This window comes from Acinonyx jubatus, chromosome B1, assembly GCF_027475565.1.
Source record: "Acinonyx jubatus isolate Ajub_Pintada_27869175 chromosome B1, VMU_Ajub_asm_v1.0, whole genome shotgun sequence".
Lineage (NCBI taxonomy): Eukaryota > Metazoa > Chordata > Mammalia > Carnivora > Felidae > Acinonyx > Acinonyx jubatus.
In genome coordinates, this window is record NC_069382.1 from 161,720,068 (window position 1) to 161,744,229 (window position 24,162).

General features: G+C 36.3%; 1 protein-coding gene across 5 annotated transcripts in view; it reads left to right on the forward strand.

Moving 5' to 3' along the window:
* Positions 1-24,162, forward strand: part of NFXL1 (nuclear transcription factor, X-box binding like 1) — a 72,024-nt gene that overhangs the window by 5,705 nt on the left and 42,157 nt on the right. For all 5 annotated transcript variants that reach the window (XM_015072313.3, XM_015072311.3, XM_027056355.2 and 2 more), the window contains exons 4-12: positions 9,817-9,926; positions 11,917-12,050; positions 14,941-15,119; positions 15,365-15,526; positions 15,866-15,966; positions 16,610-16,724; positions 17,874-17,998; positions 18,683-18,805; positions 23,525-23,615. In XM_015072313.3, coding sequence (XP_014927799.2) covers positions 9,817-9,926; positions 11,917-12,050; positions 14,941-15,119; positions 15,365-15,526; positions 15,866-15,966; positions 16,610-16,724; positions 17,874-17,998; positions 18,683-18,805; positions 23,525-23,615 — 1,140 coding nt within the window. The remainder of the gene's footprint in view (positions 1-9,816; positions 9,927-11,916; positions 12,051-14,940; positions 15,120-15,364; positions 15,527-15,865; positions 15,967-16,609; positions 16,725-17,873; positions 17,999-18,682; positions 18,806-23,524; positions 23,616-24,162) is intronic.

Genomic DNA, 24,162 nt, shown 5'->3' on the forward strand with positions numbered 1-24,162 from the left:
TTGATGGAGTCCCAACAGTTCATTTTTTGTTTTTGTTTCCCTGGCCTCAGGAGACATACCTAGTAGGAAGTTACTATGGCTGATGTCAAAGAAGTTACTGCCTGCTTTATCCTCTAGGATTTTTATGGTTTCCTGTCTCACATTTAGGTCTTTAATCCATTTTGAATTCATTTTTGTGTATAGTGTGAGAAAGTGGTCCAGTTTCATTCTTTTGGGTGTTGCTGTCCAGTTTTCCCAACACTATTTGGTGAAGAGACTGTCTTTTTCCCATTGGATATTCTTTCCTGCTTTGTTGAAGATTAATTGACCATATAGTTGTGGGTTCATTTCTGGATTTTCTATTCTGTTCTGTTGATCTATGTGTCTATTTTTGTGCCAGGACCATACTGTTTTGATCACTACAGCTTTGTAATATAACTTGAAGTCCAGAATTGTGATGCCTCCATCTTTGCTTTGCTTTTTCAAGGTTGCTTCAGCTATTGGAGTTCCGTACAAATTTTAGGATTGTTTGTGAAAACAGAAATGTCTGCAAAAAATGCTGGTGGTATTTTGATAGGGATTGCTTTAAATGCACAGATTGCTTTGGGTAATATAGGCATTTTAACAATTTTTGTTCTTCCAATCCATGAGCATGGAATGTCTTTCCATTCTTTGTGTCATCTTCAACTTCTTTCCTCAGCATTTTATAGTTGTCAGAGTACAGATCTTTCACCTCTTTGGTTAGGTTTATTCCTAGTTATATTATGGTTTTTGGTGCAATTGTAAATGAGATTGATTCCTTGACTTCTTTTTGATGCTTCATTATTGGTTATAAAAATGCAGCAGATTTCTGTATGTTGGTTTTGTATCCTGTTACTTTAATGAATTCATTGTATCAGTTCTAGCAGTTTTTTGGTGGAGTCTCTCAGGTTTTTATATATAGTATCATTTTATCTGTGAAGAATGAAAGTTTTACTTCTTCCTTGCCAGTTTGGATGCCTTTTATTCCTTTTTGTTGTCTGATTGCTGTGGTTAGGACTTCCATTACTGTGTTAAATAACATGGTGGTGGTGAGATTGTTTCGTTCCTGACCATAGAGGAAAAGCTCTCAGTTTTTCCCCATGGAGGATGATCTTAGCTGTGAGTTTTTCATATATGGCCTTTATGCTGAGGTATATTCCCTCTAAACCTACTTTGTTGAGGATTTTTATCGTATTTTGTGTTGTGTGTTGTATTTTGTCAAATGCTTTTTCTGCATCTATTGAAAGGATCATATGGTTCATATCCTTTCTTTTATTAATGTGGTGTATCATATAGATTGATTTGCAATATGGAACCATCTTTGCAGCCTAGGAATACATTCTTCTTGGTCATGGTGAATGATTCTAATGTAATGTTGGGTTTGGTTTGCTAGTATTTTATTGAGAATTTTTGCATCCATGTTTATCAGGGATAACTGGCCTGTAGTTCTTTTTTTTAGTGGAGTCTTTATCTGGTTTTGGTATCAGAGTAATGCTGACCTCAGAGTATGAATTTGGAAGTTTTCCTTCCTTTTCTATTTTTGAAATAGTTTGAGAAGAATAGGTATTAACTCTTCATTAGATACTGATAAAATTTGCCTGTGAAGCCATCTGTCCCTGGACTTTTGTTTGTTGGGAGATTTTTTATTACTGTTGAATTTCTTTGCTGGTTATCTGTCCAAGTTTTCTATTCCTGTTTCAGTTTTGGTAGTTTATATGTCTCTAGGAATTTATCCATTTCTTCCAGATTGTCCAATTTGTTGGCATATAGTTTTTCATAATATTCTGCTATAATTTTTGCATTTCTGTGGTTTTGGCTGAGATCTCTCCTCCTCATTTATGATTTTATTTATTTGGGTCCTTTCTCTTTTTGATATGTCTGGCTTGAGGTTTATCAATTTTATTATTTTTTTTTTCAAGGAACCAGCTCCTTCTTTCATTGATCTGTTATATTACTTTTTTAGTTTATATCACTTATTTCTGCTCCAACCTCTCTTATTTCCTGTCTTTTGCTGGCTTTTGGCTTTGTTTGTTCTTTTTCTAGCTCCTTTAGATGTAAAGTTAGGTTGTTTATTTGAGATTTTCCTTATGGTGGGCTTGTATTGCTATATACTTCCCTCTTAGCACTACTTTTGCTGCATCCCAAAGGTTTTGGACCAATGTGTTTTCATTTTCCTTTGTTTCCACATATATTCTTTATTTCTTCTTTAATTTCCTTGTTGACTCATTCATTCTTTAGTAGGATGTTCTTTAACCTCCATATATCTGTGGTCTTTCCAGATTTTTTTCTTGCGGTTGATTTCAAGTTTCTTATCGTTGTGGTCAGAAAATATGCATGGCATGATCTCAGCCTTTTTGTGCTTGTTAAGGCTTGATTTGTGACCTAGTATATGATCTGTTCTGGAGAATGTCTGAAGCGCACTTGAAAAGAATGTGTATTCTGCTGCTTTAGGGTAGAATGTTCTGAATATATCTGTTAAGTCCATTTGGTCTGTGTGTCATTCAAAGCCATTGTTTTCTTGTTGATTTTCTGTTAGATGATCTGTTCATTGATGTATGTGGGATGTTAAAGTCCCCTAATATTACTGTATTATTATCAATGGGTTCCTTTATATTTGCTACCATTTTATATATTTGGGTGCTTCCACATGTTGGGTGCATAAATATTTACAATTGGTAGATCTTGTTGAATTGTCCTTTTTATTATGAAACAGTGCCATTTTCATGTCTTTGGTTTAAAGTGTAGTTTTTCCAATGTAAGTATTGCTACTGTGACTTTCTTTTGATTTCTATTTGCATGATAGATGTTTCTCCACCCCTCGCTTTCAATCTGCAGGTGTCTTTAGGTCTAAAATGAGTTTCTTGTAGGCAGCATATAGATGGGTCTTGTTTTTTTAATCCATTTTGATACTCTGTATCTTTTGATTGGCACATTTAGTCCATTTATATTCAGAGTAATTATTGATATGTATTTAGTCCCATTTTATTATTTGTTTTGTCATTGTTTCTGGAGATTTTCTCTGATCCTTTCTTGTCTTTGTCACTTTTGGTCTTTCCTTTTCACTCAGAGTCCTCTTTAATATTTCTTGCAGGGCTGGTTTTATGGTCAAGAACTCCTTTAGTTTTTGTTTGTCTGGGAAACTCTTTATCTTTTCCTTCTATTCTGATAGCCTTGCTGGATAGAGTATTCATGGCTGCAGATTTTTGCCATTCAGCACTTTGAGTATATCATGCGACTCCCTTCTGGCTTGCCAACTTTCAGTTGAGAAATCTGCAGCTAGCCGTATAGGTCTTCCCTTGTAAGTTAAGGACTTCTTTTCCTGCTTTTAAGATTTCTTTCTTTATCACTGTATTTTGCAAATTTGGCCTGCTTTTGATGATTTTGATGGGAGTTCTTTCTGCCTCCGGGATCTGGATGGGTGTTTTTTTCTCCAGATTAGGAAAGGTTTCAGCTATGATTTCCTCAAATAAATTTTCTGCCCCCTGTTCTCTCTCTTCTTCTTCTGGGACTCCTTTAATATGAATGTTATTACATCTGATGGAGTCACTGAGTTCCCTCAGTCTTATCTCGTGATCCATAATTCTTCTTTTTCTCTTTGTTCAGCTTCATTATTTCCATTATATTGTCTTCTATGTCATTTATTCATTGCTCTGCTTCTTCCAGCCTTGTGTTCATTGTATTAAGCCTGTTACCAATCTCAGTTATTATATTTTTAACTTCTGACTGATTCTTTTTTTAACTCTTTCATCCCTGCAGTAAGGGTCTCCCTGATGTCTCCCATTCTTTTCTCAAGCCCAGTGATGATCCTTACGATTGTTGCGTTAAATTCTCCATCAGGCGTGTTACACATATCTGTTTCGCTTAGATCTCTGGCTGTGACTTTATCTTGTTCTTTCATTTGGGATGAATTCCAACATCTTGGCATTCTAAGTCTCTGCCTTCTTCTTTGTGTTAGAAAAGGCTGTGTGTTTCCTGCTTCTGAGAGTAATGGCTTTATGAAGAAGAGGTCATGTAAGTGTCCAGGGCCTGGTACCTCAGGGAGTGTCTCTGGTGTGTGCTGCCTGCACCCTGCTATTGTGTTTTGGTTGCTCTATTCTTCAGGCCAGTCATCTACAGAGGCTGTCCTTGCCTGCAGTGGACAGTGTTTGGACCTTAGCCAGAATGTGGCAAGTTTTAACTAGGTGTGCTCTGGTCTGCTTGTTAAGTGAGATCTGATACTACTTCCACTAGACTGAAGCTCTGAGAACTCTGGTTAGGAGATGTGGTATGTGACCACATCTTCTGGTCTTCTGGTCTTCTGGGGAAGGAGCCTGCTGTGCTAGGACTGAAGCAAGCTTGCCTGAGAGTGGCAGTCCTGCCAGAGCACAAGGGTGTGGGACTTTGTATAAGCAGGTTAGGCAGTCAGTGTTGGTGCTGTGCTGCTTTACCACAGGTGGCTCTGTGTTTATACGGGGGGGTGGGGGAGGGAAATGGCACAAGCTGGCTCCTTTGTCCCTAGGGAGACATCTCTGAACACTGCCTCTCAGGAATACACTCCAGGAGGAGTGAATAATCTCCTCGTTGTGTGCCCCAGGTGTTTTTCAGATCACTGTTTCCATGCTGCCTGACCCCAAGCCGTTTGCCTGCCTTCTCTCCGAGAACAGTGCATGCAGTGCTGTCAGGGCTCTGTGCCAGCCAAGCCCTATGCCCTTTAAAACTCTAGTGTTTAATCCCTACTGGTTACAAGAACTCATGAAGATCAGCCCTTCTCGTTTTCCCAGCCAGTGGTTTTGGGGACAGTTCTAGTGCATTCTGCTATGTGCTCCTCTCCCTTGACTTTCTCTGGGACCAGGGCTCCCTCCCCTCCTCAGTACTTGTGATCCGTTTCTCCCCTAAACCATGTCTCCGCACTGCCTATTCTTTAGTGTGGCTTCTTCTTTCCCTTTAATTATGGAATTTGTTTTGTCAGTCTTCAGGTTGATTTCTGGGGTATTTAGAAGATTTGATAGTATCTAGTCACGTTTGAGGGAAGAGACAAGCCTAGGGTACTCTGTCGCTGTCTTAGTTCACCCTAAATTGACTTTTTTGACATCAATGAATATATATTTCTGATGTTTATACGTTAAAAAAATGTTTTTAATTTTTATTTTAGAGAGAGACACACAGAATAGGAGTTCAGGAGGGGCAGGCAGAGGGGGAGACGCAGAATCCAAAGCAGGCTCTAGGCTATGAGCTGTCAGCACAGAGCCCTATGCGGGGCTCGAATTCAGGCGCTGTGAGATATGACCTGAGCTGAAGTCAGAGGCTCAACACTGAGCCATCCAAGCACTCTATATTTCTGACTTTCAAAAAACTAGTCTATATGGAATAGTTGTTGCATTTTAAATTTTTTTTTTTTTTTAACGTTTTCTTTATTTTTGAGACAGGGACAGAGCATGAACAGGGGAGGGTCAGAGAGAGGGAGACACAGAATCTGAAACAGGCTCCAGGTTCTGAGCTGTCAGCACAGAGCCCGACGCGGGGCTCGAACCCACAGATGGAGCGATCATGACCTGAGCCGAAGTTGGCCGCTCAACCGACTGAGCCACCCAGGCACCCCAGTTGTTGCATTTTAAGAATGAGCATTTTGTATCGTTTTGTGCATTTTATTATTTGAGTTACATGTTCTAGAACACTAATTTTTCCATAGAGCAAATAGAATGGCAGTGTCCCTTATAGGCTTAGAAGTTCTCCTGTATGTGTAATTGGCAGTTCATTAGATTCTGGAGGGGGATGTCAAAGTTCTCTGAAATGCATGGGATCAAGTTGTCCCCAGTTATGATTTGGTTGGGCTGGAGTACTTTATTCCCTTAAATCTATTCTTCATTTTTCTGTTTTTCATTGTGTTAAATGTGTTTCGAAGTCAATTTCATTTCTTCACTTTATTCCTTTATATCTTAAAAAATTGATTTTATACTTTTTTGAGAGCTAAGTCTTCTCATATTTGATGTGTACAGTCACATTAAATGTTGTATGTATCTGGTTTACCCTCTTTAAAAAAAAAATGTTTGTTTAGTTTGAGAGGGACCACAAATGGAGGAGGGACAGAGAGAGAGAGAGAGAGAGAGATTGAGAATCCCCAGCAGACTCTGTGCTGTCAGTGCCGAACCCGTCTCAGGGCTCAGTCCCATGAATTGTGAGATGACCTGAGCCAAAATCAAGATTCGGAAGCTTAAGTTCAAGTCCTGCATCGGGCTCTCTGCTGTCAGCACAGAGCCCGTTTCGATCCTCTGTTTCCCTCTCTCTCTGCCCCTCCCCTGCTCACGTGCTCGCTCGCTCTCTCTCTCTCTCTCTCTCTCTGTCTCTCAAAAATAAATAAAAACATTAAAAAAAAAAAAAGAGTCAGAAGTTTAACCAACTGAACTGCCCAGGCACCTCCTGGGTTACTCTTAATACCACATTTGTTTATGAGAGAAGAGGGCCTGTGTGTGCTGTGTGTGCTGCTGTGAAGGATTTAGTACTAAGCATAAAAACAGATTATTTTAAATTTAAGTGTTTTAACATTTTATACTTAAAGACATTATTGGAAAGATGCTTGCATGTGTTGTCAACATTAGTTAGTCGCCTGAGTGTTCTGATGGCATCATGAGGGCACATATTGTCAGGTAGATTTTACCCTATCTGCTAAAGAATTGAGATCAGGAAGCTTCTTTAAAGTCTGGCTCAGCCACTGTAGGTTGATAAAGTGTGACCTTTATCAACTGGCTCAGCCAGGTTAGTTGATGAAGAGGTAATTTGAGTTTAGTAAGTTTCTTTCTTCTGGAGGACATTATAGGAAGCAACCTTAAGAAGTTTCCTGCCTTAAGAAGACCTTACTTAAAATAGTCTAGATAGAGAGAAGTTTTATTTTAAATAGAAAATTCAGTACTTTAACTCAGTATTTCTTTGTAGTGTTGAAAAAACATTTTTTATGTATAAGTTACTAATTTTTGGTCTGGCTTTCGTCTTAAAGTGTTAAGGCAATTTTTCTTACATTGTTTTTTGTCAAATCCATAAATATTTTGATTCTTGTTCCTTTGTGTTCTCTACCTATATCAAAGGAGGGAAATCTTACTACTTGATTTAAGAACAATAAATGTTAGAGTAATGAGGTGTTTCCCATCTCACTTTAGTGAATTAAATGGCAGAACTTTGCCAAAGAAGTTCATTCTTTTTGTCTGAGTCCTGCCTTTGTATTTTCATGACGCTTCTCTCAAATTTCAGAGTTGCATGGTCACCTTCCCGATGGATGTCTCTATCTTGTTGACCCATGGACATACTGAACATCTGTTGAAAGATAACTTATTTCTTCTCTTGTTTTGTTTACTTCAGCACCAGAATTTTTTCACCCAAGCCAGAAATCTGGGCACAGTGATGGCATAGACATAACATGAGTGTGTCTCATCCAGTACCATTCCTCCCCTCTGCCCATGTCAGACATCTCATCAAACACAGCACCCTTTCCTTTGAATGTTGGCCTTTAAAAGCAGCACAATCTAATTGTCACCAAGCCCTGCTGAGTTTTACTTCCTATATTTCTCAACTCCACCCTTTTTCTCCCCACATGCCGTAATTGCCTAATTCAGTCCCCTACAGCTGTTTAATATGTGGATTAAATCTGTATAACTCTATGAGATAGATACTACTATTGCTATCATTACTGTTTTAAAGATGAGAAAACAGACAGAAACAGGTAAGTTGTTGAAAGTCATTTTTTGCTTTATCTGCTGCAACTGCCTCTTAAGTGGTACTTGAGGCTTCTGGTCTTGGCCTCCTTAGACTCCTCTTTCTTCTGTTGCCAGAGTGATCTTTTTAAAATGCATGACTTCAAATGCCAGGCTATCCACTATGACATCTTGGACAGTATACCTAATCCCACAGCCAAATTTCAATACACTTTTCAAAGAAATCTTAAATAAATTTTATAAATATAAGATTGGACTTTATTTTGTTAAAACCTGTTCCATCATGTTCTCAAATTCTGTTTTACATGTGAGCTGTTAAATTAGGTGAAATTTAGAATGTTTTACAGTTGGGGCGCCTGGGTGGCTCAGTCGGTTGAGCGTCTGACTTCAGCTCAGGTCATGATCTCGCGGTTTGTGGGTTCAAGCCCCGCATCGGGCTCTGCGCTGATAGCTCAGAGCCTGAAGTCTGCTTTGGATTCTGTGTCTCCCTCTCTCTCTGCCCCTCTTCACTTGTGCGCGCGTGCTCGCTCGCTCTCTCAAAAATAAACAAACATTAAAAAAAATAATAAAATGTTTTACAGTTGACCCTTGAACAACATGGGCTTGAGCTGTGGGTCCACTTATATGTGGTTTTTTTTAAAATTTTATGTACAGTATTGTAAATGCATTTTCTCTTCCTTGTGATTTTGTTAATAACATTTCCTATTTTCTAACTTGAGAATATAGCATGTAATACATACACAACATATGAAATATGTGTTAATTGATTATGTTATCAGTAAGGCTTCTGGTCAGCAGTTGGCTACTAGTAGTTAAGTTCTAGGGAGTCACAAGCTATATACCCAGATTTTTGACTGCATGGTTGTTCAGGGGTCAGCTGTCCATTTGTTAAAGCCAACTATGTTGAAAAGCAATTGAAGCTCACAGAATATGATCATTAAGTCTGCCTTTAAGGATACTCTTTAAACTTCAATGTTTATTTAAAATAAAGCAATTGTCTTTAACAATTTTATAATTTATAGTTATGGGAGTGAATTTATGTATATTTTGTTTAATATTCTAAATTATATTTGTTTATAGAGCAAGTTAGCAAGGTAGAGCAAGTTTTTGTAAAGTGCTGTGTTTACTTGGGTGATTTCAGAAAGTAAAGAATTAGCCACGTGTCCTTTTTATTTGACTTTTCTCTTTGGTGACTTAAGTTTTGGTTTAAACCATTGTATTGCCGTGATAGTTTATGCCATTTGTCTACTTTTCTTCGAGATTCAGTTAACCTCTATTGAGGAATCTTTATTGTACCAAGGGCATGTAGTTTTATTTCTCTTACACTAAAGTGACTCAGATTATTAGAGATCGTATGCTTTGAGGTAGTTTTTCAGCCTGTTACTTCTTGGATCTCTTGTAGTAACATTTAGAGGCAGCATAGCATAGTGGTCAAGTAAGGCTCACATTTAGTCAGACTGAAGTTACTTAATTGTTCTCACATCAGTTTTCTCATCTGTAAAATGAAGATAAAAATAGCTTATTTAATCCCACTAAAATACAAATAGTATAGTGCCTATCAAATAAATGCTCAATAATTGCTTACAGAAAATACAGTTTGGTAGTATTTTCTAAGAAGTTCACATTCCCCTTTTAAGTAAAGTTGTGAACATAATTTAATGAAACAAGGTTATCATAGTGTAATGACCTTGGGATCACTTCATTTAACACGTTTTATTAAGAATATATTGTGTCTCAGCACACATACTTATATTTAGGCTAAATGGCTCTGCTGAGCTTTGACTTTCCAGCTTCTTTCACTTTGCTTTTAGGTGTGCTTTTCCTTAGTTACTGGACATCTTGGAGCTCTTGCCTATGGCTCTGCCCCCACCAAATTTGCTAAGGATGGTAATAGTAAAAGCAAGTATGTTCTGAGAGGGCAGATGTACTGTTTTTAAATCAAGTACATAAGATTTAATGCATGTACTTTGTGACCTTTTGGCAGCTCATTGGTTGCTTTTTTTTTTTAACTTCTCATTTTTCAACTGTATTTCAAGCAATTGATATGGCTTCAGTCCTCAGTGTGATGCATTAGTGAGTTTGTGTTATTTTCAGATGTTGCTTAACATGAAATTTTCAATTTTTAAATTTCAAGATGGAGATATGCGTGAATTAGAGAGAACCAAACAGTATGTACATGAAGCTTTCCAAGCAGGGGCCATGACTTGCTTAATTTGTATTGCTTCAGTGAAGAGAAACCAAGCAGTAAGTTTTTCTCTTTACCTATATTAATGTATCTTCCCAAAATATCTTATTTTGCATTTATAGTTATTTATTATTTTATTTTATTTATTATTATTCTTTTGCTTATTTTTGTTAAAAAATGCTTCATTTGTGATTTTTGTTTATGAATTGATTTTCACTTTGTGAATCTAAATTTGAAAAAATTACCTCTAAATGAGCATCCAGTATTTTTAGCACTCTTAATAAGTGAAGCAAGTATCTTCAGTTTTAATGTACATCTCAGTTTGATAAAGCATAGCATCTGTACTTTAGAGATTCCCACAAATACTAAAATGTTAAAATGCACTGTGTTTCACTACTTTCAGCAGGGTTAAAAAAAAAAAAAATGTAGATATGGTCCCTGCCTTCAAGGAAGTAGAGCCTGGAGTGAGCTTCTTTTGTGTTGAAGACACTGTAGAAAATGGCTAGGGTCACTGGGGAGAGATGGATTCAGATAAAACTCATGGACTTAGAGGTGCTGCTATGGTCTAATGATGAAGTTATCCGTAAATAAATAAGGGCATAAATTAAAAGGGCATTAAAGAAGCAGTTAAGGGGAAGTAATGACTGAATATGGTAGACTCAGTGTTTAGATTCAGATTAATCTGCTGTTACAGCAGCATTGCCTAGACACAGAAAATCAGGCCAGATCAATTGAGTTGGTTGTGTAGAGTGAATCAGAAATTTAACATGCATTGGATAGGATAGATATAGATGGCATGTGCCTTTGGTGTCACATCTGATGACTTACTCTGATCTCAGGTGCGGTGGGTGAATAGTTTTTCCGCATATGGTTATAGTCCCACCTTAAACACTTGCTGTGTATGTCGATTTTTTTTTTTTTTTTTAACCTTAGTCCTTTCTTCTTGGGAACTGACTCAGGTAGTACACAGGCATTGTGCACAAGCACAGGGGAGTTAATGCCCCTTGGGGCAACATTCTTCCACATGGAATTAATTGGTGGATGAATGTCCCAACATCCTCTCTGCTAGGGGTTGGGGCCTGGGTAATTAATTGAGATGTGTTTTACATGGTTCTCCACAGGGTCCCTAACAGGACTGAACTTTGGCCCTTAGTGCTAATCAGCTCAACAATTTACTATTTATTAACATTTCCTCTTCCCCACCTTGTCCCCTCATTGCTGCATACCAGTTCTTTATTCAGTCACTGCTTTAGGGCTAACTGAAACTAAGAAATTGCCTTATTTTTTTAATTCTATTGCAGTTTATGCATTATGCTACTTGTCTGATTGTATTGAATAGTTGCCAAATGTTAAAATGAAAGCAGAATTGATTTTTGTCATTGAAATGTTGGCAGGTTTTAAAAATTAAACTACTTTACTATTATTCTTCAAGTTTTAGTATGTGTGTGTGTGTATATATATATATATATACACTTTTTTAATTTTTGGAATTTAACATTAAATGCTAGGTTACGAGATTTTACATAACAAAGGGGCTATGTAGAGAATATATGTACATATTATATTTCAGGATTCCTTGGTGGCATTATTTATGATTGGAAATACCTAAATGTCTAAAAAGAAATCGGTTAAATAAATGGCAATATATAAATCTACATGATACACTGTATAGCTGTAAATATCATGTATGAACATATTTAATAACAGTAAATGCTTATACATATCAGTACAGCATAACCTTATTTTTAGAAAAGTTTGTAATATATACCAAAAACATTGGAGATCATTCAGAATGTTAGTAGTAGTTATTTCTAGCTAAATGAATCGGGGTAATGAATCGGGGTAAAAACACTTTTTATTCAAAGTGTTTTACGCTTAAATAAATAGTTATGAAGAACATTTCTTCTATTAGAATGGAAGGAAAAATTTTTTTCCTTTATACTTCGGTAACCCTTCAAAATAATTTAATGGGATGCTCATTTTAAAGTATTGCAGAATTATCAAAGAAAATCATGGCATGCGTGTTAATTTCTGATACCTTTTTCTTAGGTTTGGAGCTGTTCAGGATGTTTCTGTATATTTCACATGCCCTGTATCCAGAAGTGGGCTAAAGATAGCCAGTTTCTAGTATCTTCTCCTTTGACAGATGACGATTTTGGAAAAAGAGATTATCCTTGGCCATGGTAACTTTTTGCTAATTTAGTTGGAACAGTAAGTTGTAAAATAAATGAAAATTGTAGCTCAAAAGTTGCTTTATTGGCAGTTTCAGGATCCATGTTGGGTTTTCAATTAGTCATTTGGTTTGTGAAGTTAAGGAACTTTGGTAATGGCTTTTTCTTTCTTTCTTTTTTTTTTTTTTTTAATTTGTGTAACTACTTGTTCCTTTCAAAAACTAATAAAGCGTTCAGACTTTTTCTTCTACAAGACGACTCCTTAATTATCCTTTTTAAAGAACTTTCATTTCTTTAAAATTCTATAGGACTAGAATCCTTCATAATTCTGGTACTTCTTTTCTGGAGTTACTGTTAGTATACATTAATTAGTATCACCTTGTAGAAGACTATCATCTAATGTATTTTGATCATAGCCTTCCCGGGTTTATCTCTGAAATCTCTCAAACTGCAGGTGTATGTTATCCAGCCTTACCAGTTCCTCCACATTTATTTATTAGTATGCTTATTGTTGATGAGTATTTGTGAACTTCTGTTACATTTCCAGAAAGAATTGGGGTGTGGAGAATTTATATCTCTGCTTAATAAAGATAATAAGAAATTAATCCATACTGGCAGCTCAGAGGGTAGATTTACTGTCAGGGTAATGAAGCATAAACTTTAGAGATTCTGTGTTCATATAAATATTCACTTTTGTAACTTATATTTGTAATTTTATGTTCTTTTTCTTAACAGAGGCACCCAAATTGTGTAAGATTCAGACCTCAGAAAATCTGGATCCATATTGGACCTCCCTTTTTTACTACAAATACTGATACATTTGTAAAATTGTGGTAGTGTAGTTTTTAAAAAACATTTAGACACGCTAGTTACTTTAAAAATAATTCTCAGCATTCTGTGAGGGTTTATATTCCCATGTTAATAATGGGGATATTGAAGTTGATAAAGCAAATTGATATGTTCAGCCTTCTCTTACTCTTAAATGGTGAAGCCAGCATTTGAAACCTAGGATTTCTGACTTCTAAATTCAGTGCTTTCTCTATTCTACTGAGTTCTCGCTTGTAGTACTACTTTTAGAGATATTATTTGTTTTCTCTTCAATGAATATTAGCTTCTCTGAAACATTTTAAAATTTCGGTCTATATTTGTTTTGCTACTCCATCTTATTTATTTGTGGGAGAATTTCAGTGTTCAATAGGTACAGAATTGAACTAGATACTCTGGCTTAGTTTTAGAGATCTAAATTTTGTGTATACCTTTTATCACCCTTGCTCTTCTCACTTCTTTTTTAAGAGGTCATTTTGCCACAGTGCTAGGAAGTAACCAGTTAAGAGATGAATGAACTGCTACTCTTCACTTAAATCTAAAAGGAACAAAAAATTGAATCAACCGTGTAGTAGTAATCTTGCATTCTGTACTTCACCTTTCTTAAGAAGGAAAATCAATGACTAGTCTGGATTTTGTTTAATCCTTATCAAGATGGAGCTAGAACTTGATAAAAATATTAATGGTTTTAAATTGGTTGTTTTTGTGGAATTCAAACATTTAAAATATATGTTTCTACTAAGATATTGCTTGTTTATAAATAAGATATGGCCTAATTACATTTCATTATTGCATGCCATTATTTTAAATAACACATGCATTTGCACATAATGTCCTTATCTCTCCCAGTCTCTTGGAGCAATTCAGCCTCACTGTTGGGCAGGCAGTATTAGGGTTTTGTGAGTTGCGTTTTAGTCATCCATATCTAGCCTTATTTAAAGTACACATCCCCCTCCACACTAGCTTAGAGGAATGTAGCCATTTGTCCTTTAGTAAAGGAAAATTATAACTCTTCCAGCAAAATTCTAGAGGAGCGTCTAAATGAATGTTTAGATGAGACATGGTATTTTGTTTTTGACTTTTGATTACAAGAACAAATATCTGTCATTCTGAATATTTTTGTGAAAAAATATTATTTTGGAAACAGAACATGTTCTCAGGACAACGAGAATATATATGATACAAGAGAAAGTGATGACATGACTTTTTCCAGTATAGTGTACTAACTGTACTCATTTGTCTGCAGGATAGTAAGGGTTAGAGCATCTTTTTTGAATGAAGTGATCTATGATCTACAAGTGAATTTGATAGAGCTTAAGGTTAACAGTACTTTTTAAAAATCTTACTAGGTAAGAATCTGCTTTAACAGAGGATATGAGACAATATTTGAACTTTCTTTGAAGCACATTTGGAATATATCTACTTTGTATTAGATGTAGAAACATTCTTTCTTTAAAGGATTTTCCCCTTTAATTGTGGATTTTAGGCAGGTTTCTTGCTGCTGCATTGCCTGCCTATAATCTGGTTTCTCTCTTCTGTTCACAGTTGCCAGTATATTTTACTTATTTGCACATCACCCAACCCAACTTTTAAAACATTGAACTTTATAAAAATTAGAGTGAATACCTCAGGAATAAAGTTCATCTGCTTAGTAGAAAGCTCATGTGCCTTTCTTTTTGTAGCTTCATTCTAACTATGTTTCATATACCACCAACTAGTCACATGTGGTTATTTAAATTTTGAAAAATTATGAAAATTTCTGTTTCTTCCTTAATTGTATGTATCAGCCACATTTTAAGTGCTCATTGGTCGTATGTGGCTAATGTCTACTGTCCTGGACATGGCAGGTAGTAGAACAGTTCCATCATCTCAAGAAATCATATTGGACAGAGCTGTTCTAGATTGTTGAAAACGGCTTTTGTAAAATCTTATTTCATACTAACATAAAGATGGAGTGGGTGGTACCTTAACATAAAATTGAGTATATTGTACTCAGTGTATTTATATTCCTTTCCCTCGTGTCACTTTTAAAAAATGAAATTCATTTCATAATTTTATTATTGTTATTTTTTTGTAGTCCAAAATGTAGATTTGAATACAAGCGATCTGACACACCTAGTAGGTACTACTGCTACTGTGGAAAAGTAGAAGATCCACCTTTGGATCCATGGCTTGTGCCTCATTCATGTGGCCACATATGTGAGAGAGAATTTAAACCTCCTTGTGGCCATAAGTGTTTGCTCCTCTGTCATCCAGGTGAGCTATATATTACATTTCTGATTATTCGTGGGTGGTTATTTCCTATGTTGAGGCAAAAAAAAAAAAAAAATTGTGAAGGTTTAATTCCGAGCTTATGTGTACGTAAGAAGGTATCAGGGTATCAGAAGGGAGTGGTTTTTAAGGTATCACTAAAGACAGCTTTACAAATTACTGGTAGGTGTAGGAATTGAAAGTTTTAAATTTTGACTTACGATTTTGTTTTTCCTTTCATTGGATTCTAGGTCCCTGCCCTCCTTGTCCAAAGATGGTCACAACTACTTGTTACTGTAAGAAGGCAAAACCGATCCCTCGTAGGTGCAGTGCCAAAGAATGGTCCTGTCAGCTTCCGTGTGGGCGCAAGTTGCTTTGTGGACAACATAAATGTGAAAGTCCTTGTCATGCAGGTAAAAGGTCATACCTCTAAGGTGTTTTGACTTTTTAGGTAAAAATCAAAGCAGCGTTGGGGCACCTGGGTGGCTCAGTTGATTAACGTGTCCGACTTCGGCTCAGGCCATGAGCTCGCGGTCTGTGAGTCGAGCCCTGCATCAGGTGCCGTGCTCACAGCTCAGAGCCTGGAGTCTGCTTCAGATTCTGTGTCTCCCTCTCTCTCTGCCCCTCCCCTGCTTGTGCTCTCTGTCTCTCTCTCTTTCAAAAATAAATAAACATTAAAAAATTTTTTTAAATCAAAGCAGTGTTTATTGTTTTTATAACGTTTCTATGCTAATTTGTCATTGTGACTTTAGGAAATTGTCCTCCCTGTCCACGAGTCAGTAGACAAAAGTGTGTCTGTGGGAAACAAGCCGCTGAAAGAAGCTGCGCCAGTCCACTGTGGCACTGTGATCAAGTAAGTGCATGTGCATTTGGAGGGCTGAGAAGTAAAGACTGCAGAGAGCATAAGCAGTTAGAGGTGCTAATTAGGTTTAGTTGGATAAAAGGAGAAGAATGGTGACTCAAATGAATTACTTTCATGTTTCAGGAAACTGTTTTCCAATTTAATACAATTTTAATTACTGGGAGAAATTTTCTTTTTCAAATTAATAGCTATTTGTTGAATTTTGGACTTAGTACATACGTGCTCTGCTTCTTGCTGTCTCTCCCACCTTCCTTGTCTTTCCCTTCTCTTGAACTGACACCACTCTCTTCTTAACTTCATCCAGTTGAGAAAGTAGGATTGATTTTATAGATTGTCCAAGAATTGACATGGTTTTCGTACCATTTGGAATTCTTTGGTAGATGGCCATGTGAAGCTATATGTACTTTTTTCCTTTTATTTTTAGAATATACCCTTTGGTACATAGGAAACGTGTGTGTATGTATGTGTGTGTGTTTATGTATGTATGTGTATATGTTTACATGTATATGACACGTGTAAGATACAAAGCATAATAGGAAGAACATAAATTGCTAATGATCAAAAAATGAGTTATGTGCACAAAGGCTTTGTAACTTTTAAGTCCTTCACTATTGCTTGTTGCATTTTATTTTAGGTATGTGGAAAAACACTGCCATGTGGTCATCATACATGTGAGCAAGTTTGCCATGTTGGTGCTTGTGGACAATGTCCTCGATCTGGGAAAAGGTTCTGTCCATGTCAGAAGTCAAGTAAGGCTTTTTTTTAAACCTTTAACGGAATATGATTATCATGTTCATTAGAGTACTTTCCTAATTAAATTAGACTTCTCTGGGAGTTCATAATGTAGTTTTGGTAATAATACAAATATGATACTAGATTTCTTTACGTTTGGTGAAAGGACAATATAATTTGGTGGGTTAAGAACTCAGACTTTGGAGTCAGGCATGTCCTGGTTCAAAACCCACGTTCATGAAATAATAGTTTTCTAAAGTTAAATGGGGACAGTAATAGTACCTTCCTTATAAAATAAAGAGAATGAAATGATAAAATGCACATAAAGTATTTGATGTAGTGCCTGGCAATAAAGGAAACCTCATGATCAGAGACTTGTCATTATTATGTATTAGGTTACAGGTGAATTTAACTTTTGGCTGCTTTGAGATAAGGCACAGAAGGTTGTAGTTTGAGTCTTTGACTCTGTACCAGCTGTACCAGCACACGTGTTTATAAGATTATTGGCAATATTTGTCTTACTATGTTTATGTTAAAGATTAGTTTCATAATGTTTTCAAGTCTACATCTTTCCTTTTTTTTCTAATCCTGTGAGGTTAAGAGCAAATTTTCCTTTTATAATTCTATAGATTGTCTAGTTCTTCATAGAGGTGTACATGGTCTTACTCTTTTATTGAGATAAGTATTTCTGAAATAGTTAGCTCATATAAACACATGCTTTTTGAGGATGGTAACTTGTCATGTGTCACATTCTTTTTAAAAAACAAACTTTTTTACTAGGGATTATTTTTATTAAATGTAACTGTTGCTGGGCACCTGTGTGGCTCAGTTGGTTAAGCCTCCAGCTTTGGCTCAGGTCATGATCTCACGGTCTGTTGGTTCGAGCCCCATTGTCGGGCTCTGTGCTGACAGCTTGGAGCCTGGGGCCTGCTTCAGAGTCTGTGTCTCCCTCTCTCTCTTCCCCTCCTCTGCTCACTCTCTCTGTCTCTCTTTCTCTCTCAAAAAAGAAATAAAAAATTTTTTTAACTGTTTCTAAAAATTATGTACGTACACAAATTCATAGTCTAAAAGGGTTGCCATTCTTTAGGAAGTCAAAAGAATATGGCATGTTATTAGTGCTTTATAGTAATGTATCTTATTAACTTTGACTTTTTGTCTGCTCTTAGAGTTTTCTTTGCCTTGTACAGAAGATGTGCCAACTTGTGGAGACAGTTGTGACAAAGTACTTGAATGTGGAATCCATAGATGTTCACAGCGTTGTCACCGAGGTCCTTGTGAAACATGTAGACAAGTTAGTCATCTCCTGTAGTAATTAATTTTAAGAACCACCTAGCATAATATGTCAAGTGAGATTATTCTGTAATTGTTTTCCATTATTTATATAAATATCTATGTCATGATCTGTATGAGTTTAGTGACCTAATACTTATGATGGAGAAGCAAGAGAGTATGCCAACAATCAAATCTAAAAATTACCTTTTGTTTGATTGTGTTTGGTAAAAGTTTGTATGTTGTTATTTTCATAATCCAGCTCGGGGTTGGTTGTTTTCAGAAGACACTCAAGGCACTGATAAAGTTGATCTAATGATAATGAAAGAAACAAATGCCTAGAAGTGAGATGTTAAAGTTATATATGTCATTTTGGTTTTGACCATATTACTAGATAATCTAATTTCTTTTATTATACTGAGACAAGATGTGCAGATGGTATGGTGTAACTAGATGTGATTTTAATGTGTGGTATTGTTTTACTATTTAATATCCAATTTTTACTATAATGAAATTCTATGAAGTCTTTGTTGGAGCAAAGTAAGATACAAACAATATTTTAAGGAAATTTAGCTTTATTTTTGGTAAAGCCTTTGTATGAAATTTTTATAAAACTTTTCTTCATTTTTTACTGATTATAGAGATTGCAATGTGGAAAAAAAGTCAACAAAAGTTGGTTTTAATAGCGTTTATTCGATATTTCCAGGAAGTGGAAAAGCAGTGTCGCTGTGGAAAGCATACAAAACGAATGCCATGTCATAAACCTTATCTGTGTGAAACTAAGTGTGTTAAGATGCGGGACTGTCAGAAGCATCAGTGTAGGAGAAAGGTATGTGTAGGAAGCTTGGGAAACTGTTTGAAAAACCGTCTTGAATTTGTCCTTTTTGTGCCTGTGATAAGTGTTACCATGATTTGTTCTTCAGATGTTCAAGCATATTCTTTGCTTTCCATATGAAATACTAATAAATGTTCTAGATTAATTTTTCTTATTTGAGAGAGAGAGAGAGAGAGCGAGCGAGCAGGGGGGAGAGAGGCAGAGGGGGAGAGAGAAAGAATCTTAAGCCCACTCCACGCTCACTGTGGAGCCTGACTGCAGGGCTTGATCCCACAACCCTGGGATTATGACCTGAGCCAAAATCAGGAGTTGGATGCTCAGCCAACTGAGCCACTCAGGCGGCTCTGTCTTAGATTAATCTTAATTGTTTATATCAGTGGGAAATCTTATCAAGTTGTTTAAATGATGGGTCTTTTTGGTCCTGGACATAAGCCTTTCAACTTGGTTCCTGGGCTGTTTCTGTTCCCTGGATTTTAAGTCTTTTTTTTTTTTTTTAACGTTTATTTATTTTTGAGACAGAGACAGAGCATGAATGGGGGAGGGTCTGTGAGAGAGAGGGAGACACAGAATCCAAAACAGGCTCCAGGCTCTGAGCTGTCAGCACAGAGCCCGACGCGGGGCTCGAACTCACAAACCGCGAGATCATGACCTGAGCCAAAGTCGGACGCTTAACCGACTGAGCCACCCAGGCGCCCCTGTTCCCTGGATTTTAAATCATCATAGCAGTGTTAGCGTGATAGTTCATTTGGTGGTAGAGGCTTAACTTTTAGTGTTCAAATCTTATTTATAAACACTTGGTTCTATGTAAGGTTGACCGGAGTATTTTATTGAGTCTGTAGATTTGTGGTTTTTTTTGAGTCCTGTTTATCATTGTGAATTATCCCTTACCCTTCTGGTAAGGTTTTCTTGTGCCTAAATCCATTTAGATACAGTGATACCAACTTTGTTTTGTTTAACGTTAACATGAGTATCTTTTCCCATTCTTTTACTTTTAACTTATTCATATTTTATCTTTAAAGTAGATTTCCTGGGGTGCCTGGGTGGCTCAGTCATTTAAGCAACCAACTCTTGATTTCACCTCAGGTCAGGATCTCAGAGTCATGAGATCAAGCCCCGAATAGGGGAATAGGGCTCTGCACTGTGTGTGGAGCCTGCTTAAGATTCTCTCACTCCCCCTCTTTCTCTCCCCCCTCCCCTGCTCACATGCACATGTACTCTCTCTCTCTCAAAATAAAGTGGATTTCTTATAGATCACATATAGATTTTATTTTATAATACCTTCGACTTTAAACATTGACAGTCTTTGTCATTTAATTTGGCTGTAAATCATTGACATTTAATATGATCTTTGGGGCACGTGGGTAGGTCAGTTGGTTAAGTGCCTGACTCTTGATTTCAGCTCACATCATGATCTCACGGTTCATGAGATTGAGCCCCACCCCCGAGCTGACAGCGCAGAGCCTGCTTGGGATTCTCTCCCTCTCTTTCTGTCCCTCTGTCACTCATGCTCACACTCTGTCTCTTCCTCACTCTCAAAAACAAACTTCAAAAAAAGTTTTTTTAAGTTTATTTATTTTTGCTGACAGCAGCAAGCCCAATGTGGGTCTCGAACTCATGAACTGCAAGATTATGACCTGAGGTGAAGTCGGATGCTCATCCGACTGAGCCACCCAGATGCCCCTCCCCCTGCCCAAAATACACTTTTAATGTGATCTTTACTATGGTAGTATTTAAATCTGTCATTTGCTATTTATTTTCTATTTGTCCATCTGTTGTTTTTTCTTTTACCATCTTTTTGTTTTCTGTTTGAGTGAGTATTGTTTTTCCATGATTACATTTTAACTCTTTTATTGGATTCTCACACATTTTATATACATGTATTTTATAAACTCCAAATACATTAATTTTACCTTTGCTTTAAATAGATATCTTTTAAAGAGTTTGAAAAAATAAGAAAAGTAGTCTTTTATATTTATCATCAAACTCTACTTCTGGTGCTTTTCATCCTTTTACATAGATTGGGGTTTCTGTTTTCATTTTTTTTCTGTCAGCGAACTTCTTCTAACGTTTTTTGTAATGTTGGTCATGACGTCTTTCAACTTTTATAAACTACCTTTAGCCTTTGTGAAACATAGTTCTATGGTAAAATTCTAGTTTGATAACTTTTCTCCCATACTTTAAAGATGTTGCTCCATTATCATTTAGCTTGCCTTTTTTTTCCCCCCGACAAAGAGTGTGCTGTGATTGTTATCTTTCTTCCTCTGCATGTAATGCCTCTTCTTTCCTTTGGGTATTTTTAGATATTTTTCTTTATACTGTTGGTTTTCAGCAGTTTATTTGCGGTGTTCCTTCATATGGCTTTCTTTGTGTTTCTTTAGCTTAGTGTTTGTTGAGCTTCTTTGGATCTGTTTATAGTTTTTATCAAATTGTGAAATTTTCAGTCTTTGTTTCTTCAAATATTTTTCCCACGTGCACTGCCTTCTGAGACTCCAAAGACATGTATGTTATGCAGCTTGAAGTCCTACAGCTCACTGATGCTCCATTTATTATTTAGTCCTTGTAATTTATGTGTTTTATTTTAGTTTATGTAACTTTGTCTTCAAGTTCACTTATTTTCTTCTACATTATCTAATTTGATGTTTATATCTGCCTGTGTTTTTTCATCTCAGATATAGTATTTTTTCATCTCTGAGAGTTGGAGTTGGGTCTTTTTTATATCTCCCATGTCTTTCCTTACCATGCTCATACTTTCCTCTATCTTCTTGAATATATAGATGGGCTATACTTACAATGCCCATTTTAATGTCTTTGCCTTCTAATTCTGTCATCTATCATGTTTGGGCCTATTTCTATTGATTGACTTTTCTTCTTTTGCATTATATTTTTCTGATTGGTAATTTTTGATTAGTTTTCAGACACTGTGAACTTTACATTTTTGGATGCTGGGGGTTTGTTTTGTATGTCTTTAAATATTTTTAAGCTTTTTTCTGTTTTGAAGTTAAGTTATTTAGAAATCATTTGGTTCTTTTGAGATTTAATTTTATTAGGTGTTTTGAGGCCACCCTTTTAGTTAGGACTAATTTGGTGTTGCTACTGAGGCAATAATTCTTGTAAGTACTCTAGGTGATGCCTGTGTGTTAGGAAGTTCTTCCATTCTGGCCATAGGGAGCACAACCTATTTCTAGTCTTGAATAATCTCTGGAAACTGTTGTACCTTCTTCCACTGGTTCTTTCTCAGATTTTGAATAGTTTCTGCTTCACACATGTAAAGACCAGTACTTAGCCAAAGACTTGAGAGGTCCTTTTGTAAGTTCGACAGAGCTTTCTCTGTACTGCTACCACTTCTCCACAAATTCAAGCCACACTGACCTCTCTGAACTATGAATTTTGTCTTCTCAGCTTGGTGAGACCACCAGACTCTGCTTGTGATCTTCTTCCTTGTCCTGTAGCCTCCAGGTCTGAGCAAGTGCTATCATAAGACTCACATTGTTTGTTTCTCTTCTTTTAGGGTTGCTGTCTTATGCTGTCTAATTGTCTAATGTCCATAGTCTGTTGTTTCATATATTTTGTATGATACTCTAGTTGTTTAAGAGAGTAAATCTGATTGTTATTCCTCCATGGTCAAAAACACAAATGCCAAAAGTCTTATTAAGTCACGGACCACATAACTTTCTTTTCTCCCACTGTTAACTGGCAGAATGATGGGCACATAGTTTTACTTGGTAAATATTTGTCTAATTGAATGAACTATTTTGACTTTTAATTGTTTTTCAATACTGCGTGTTCTGAGTTATTTTTATATACTGAAACTTGCTCTTAAGTAGGTTACAACCCTAAGTTTCTTTAAGACAGTTGTAGTATTTTTTTCTCCAAAGTTTGGATATATGAGAGGCCAAGGAAGGAGTTAGCATGGCAAGATGGGCTTTAAGTAGTTAGTTGCTTTGTGTTCATGAATGAAAATTGGGAGAAGTTTGCACGAATGGATTGGAAAACAGAGAGGTGACAAAACAAAGTTCGAAACAATTAGCCTTTCTCTTTTTCTCTCCTTTAGTCTTTGATTCCATGATTTGAAAATAACTGCTGGGGTGCCTGGGTGGTTCAGTTGGTTAAGCGTCCAACTCAGGTCATGGTCTTATGGTTCGTCAGTTTGAGCCCCACATCAGGCTCTGCTGCCGGTGAGCAGCCTGCTTGGGATTCTCTCTCTCTCTCTCTCTGCCCTTCCCCTACTCACTCTCTCTCTCTCTCTCTCTCTCTCTCTCTCTCTAAAGATAAATAAATAAACTTTAAGAAAATAACTGCCAAACTAATCTATATATTAAACTATACATTGATTTATTTTCATTAAATTTAAAAAATAGACTAATTGCCTAAATTGACTATAGGAGTTGACCAGATCCGTTCCTTTGGTTAATGTTGGCAATCTCTGCATAGATAAGTAGAAATGAAATTATCTAATGGGACTGTTGTTAGTCACAGAATAATTAACTGAAGGGCAAGAAACCTTAGCTTAATTTCATTAAATTAGGTCATTGTCTATTTACATTTATAAGTTCTTAATACAGTCTGTCTACTTAAAAGAATGTGGATACTCTTGAATACTTTTATTCTTATGGTGAAAAGTTCTTTTGCTTTTCATAAGTTATGAGAATAATGACATTCATATTATGTGTGGTTTTCAAGTGACCTGTTCTCTGTATATTGCTTTCCCTTCAGTGTTGTCCTGGAAACTGTCCACCTTGTGATCAAAACTGTGGACGGACTTTAGGATGTAGGAACCATAAATGTCCATCTGTCTGCCATAGAGGTAAAATTTAATAATAGCTGTAATTTTTTGTTTGTATTTATACAGTACTTTATAGTTGATAGAGTTTTATATTCATTATCTTACTCTTAACAACCTTGAGAATGTAGGGCAGCACCAGTATCCCTATTTTATGGACAAGGAGATTGAAGCCAAAGATACTTCAATGACTTACTCAGGGAAATACCTAGTAAAGAAGTATGGCTAAGATTTGAACACAGGCTTCCTACATATAAAAGTTCTTTCCATAATACCATGTTGTTTCCTTACTTCTTCCCAGTATCTCCCCCACAGTTTTTAAATTAGTTATTATGTTCTTAGGTTTTTCAGCATTATTTTGAATATTAGACATTTATATGGAATAGACATCTAGTAAGGGATTGGATGTATCCTAAGCCAGTGTTCTCAGCCTTTTTGGTCCCAAGATCCTTTTACATTCTTTTTGTACCCAAAGACCTTTTGTTAATGTTAGTTTCATCTATTGATATTTATTGTATTTGAAGTTAAAATACAATGTAATAATATTTATTATTTTATTTAAAAATAGCGG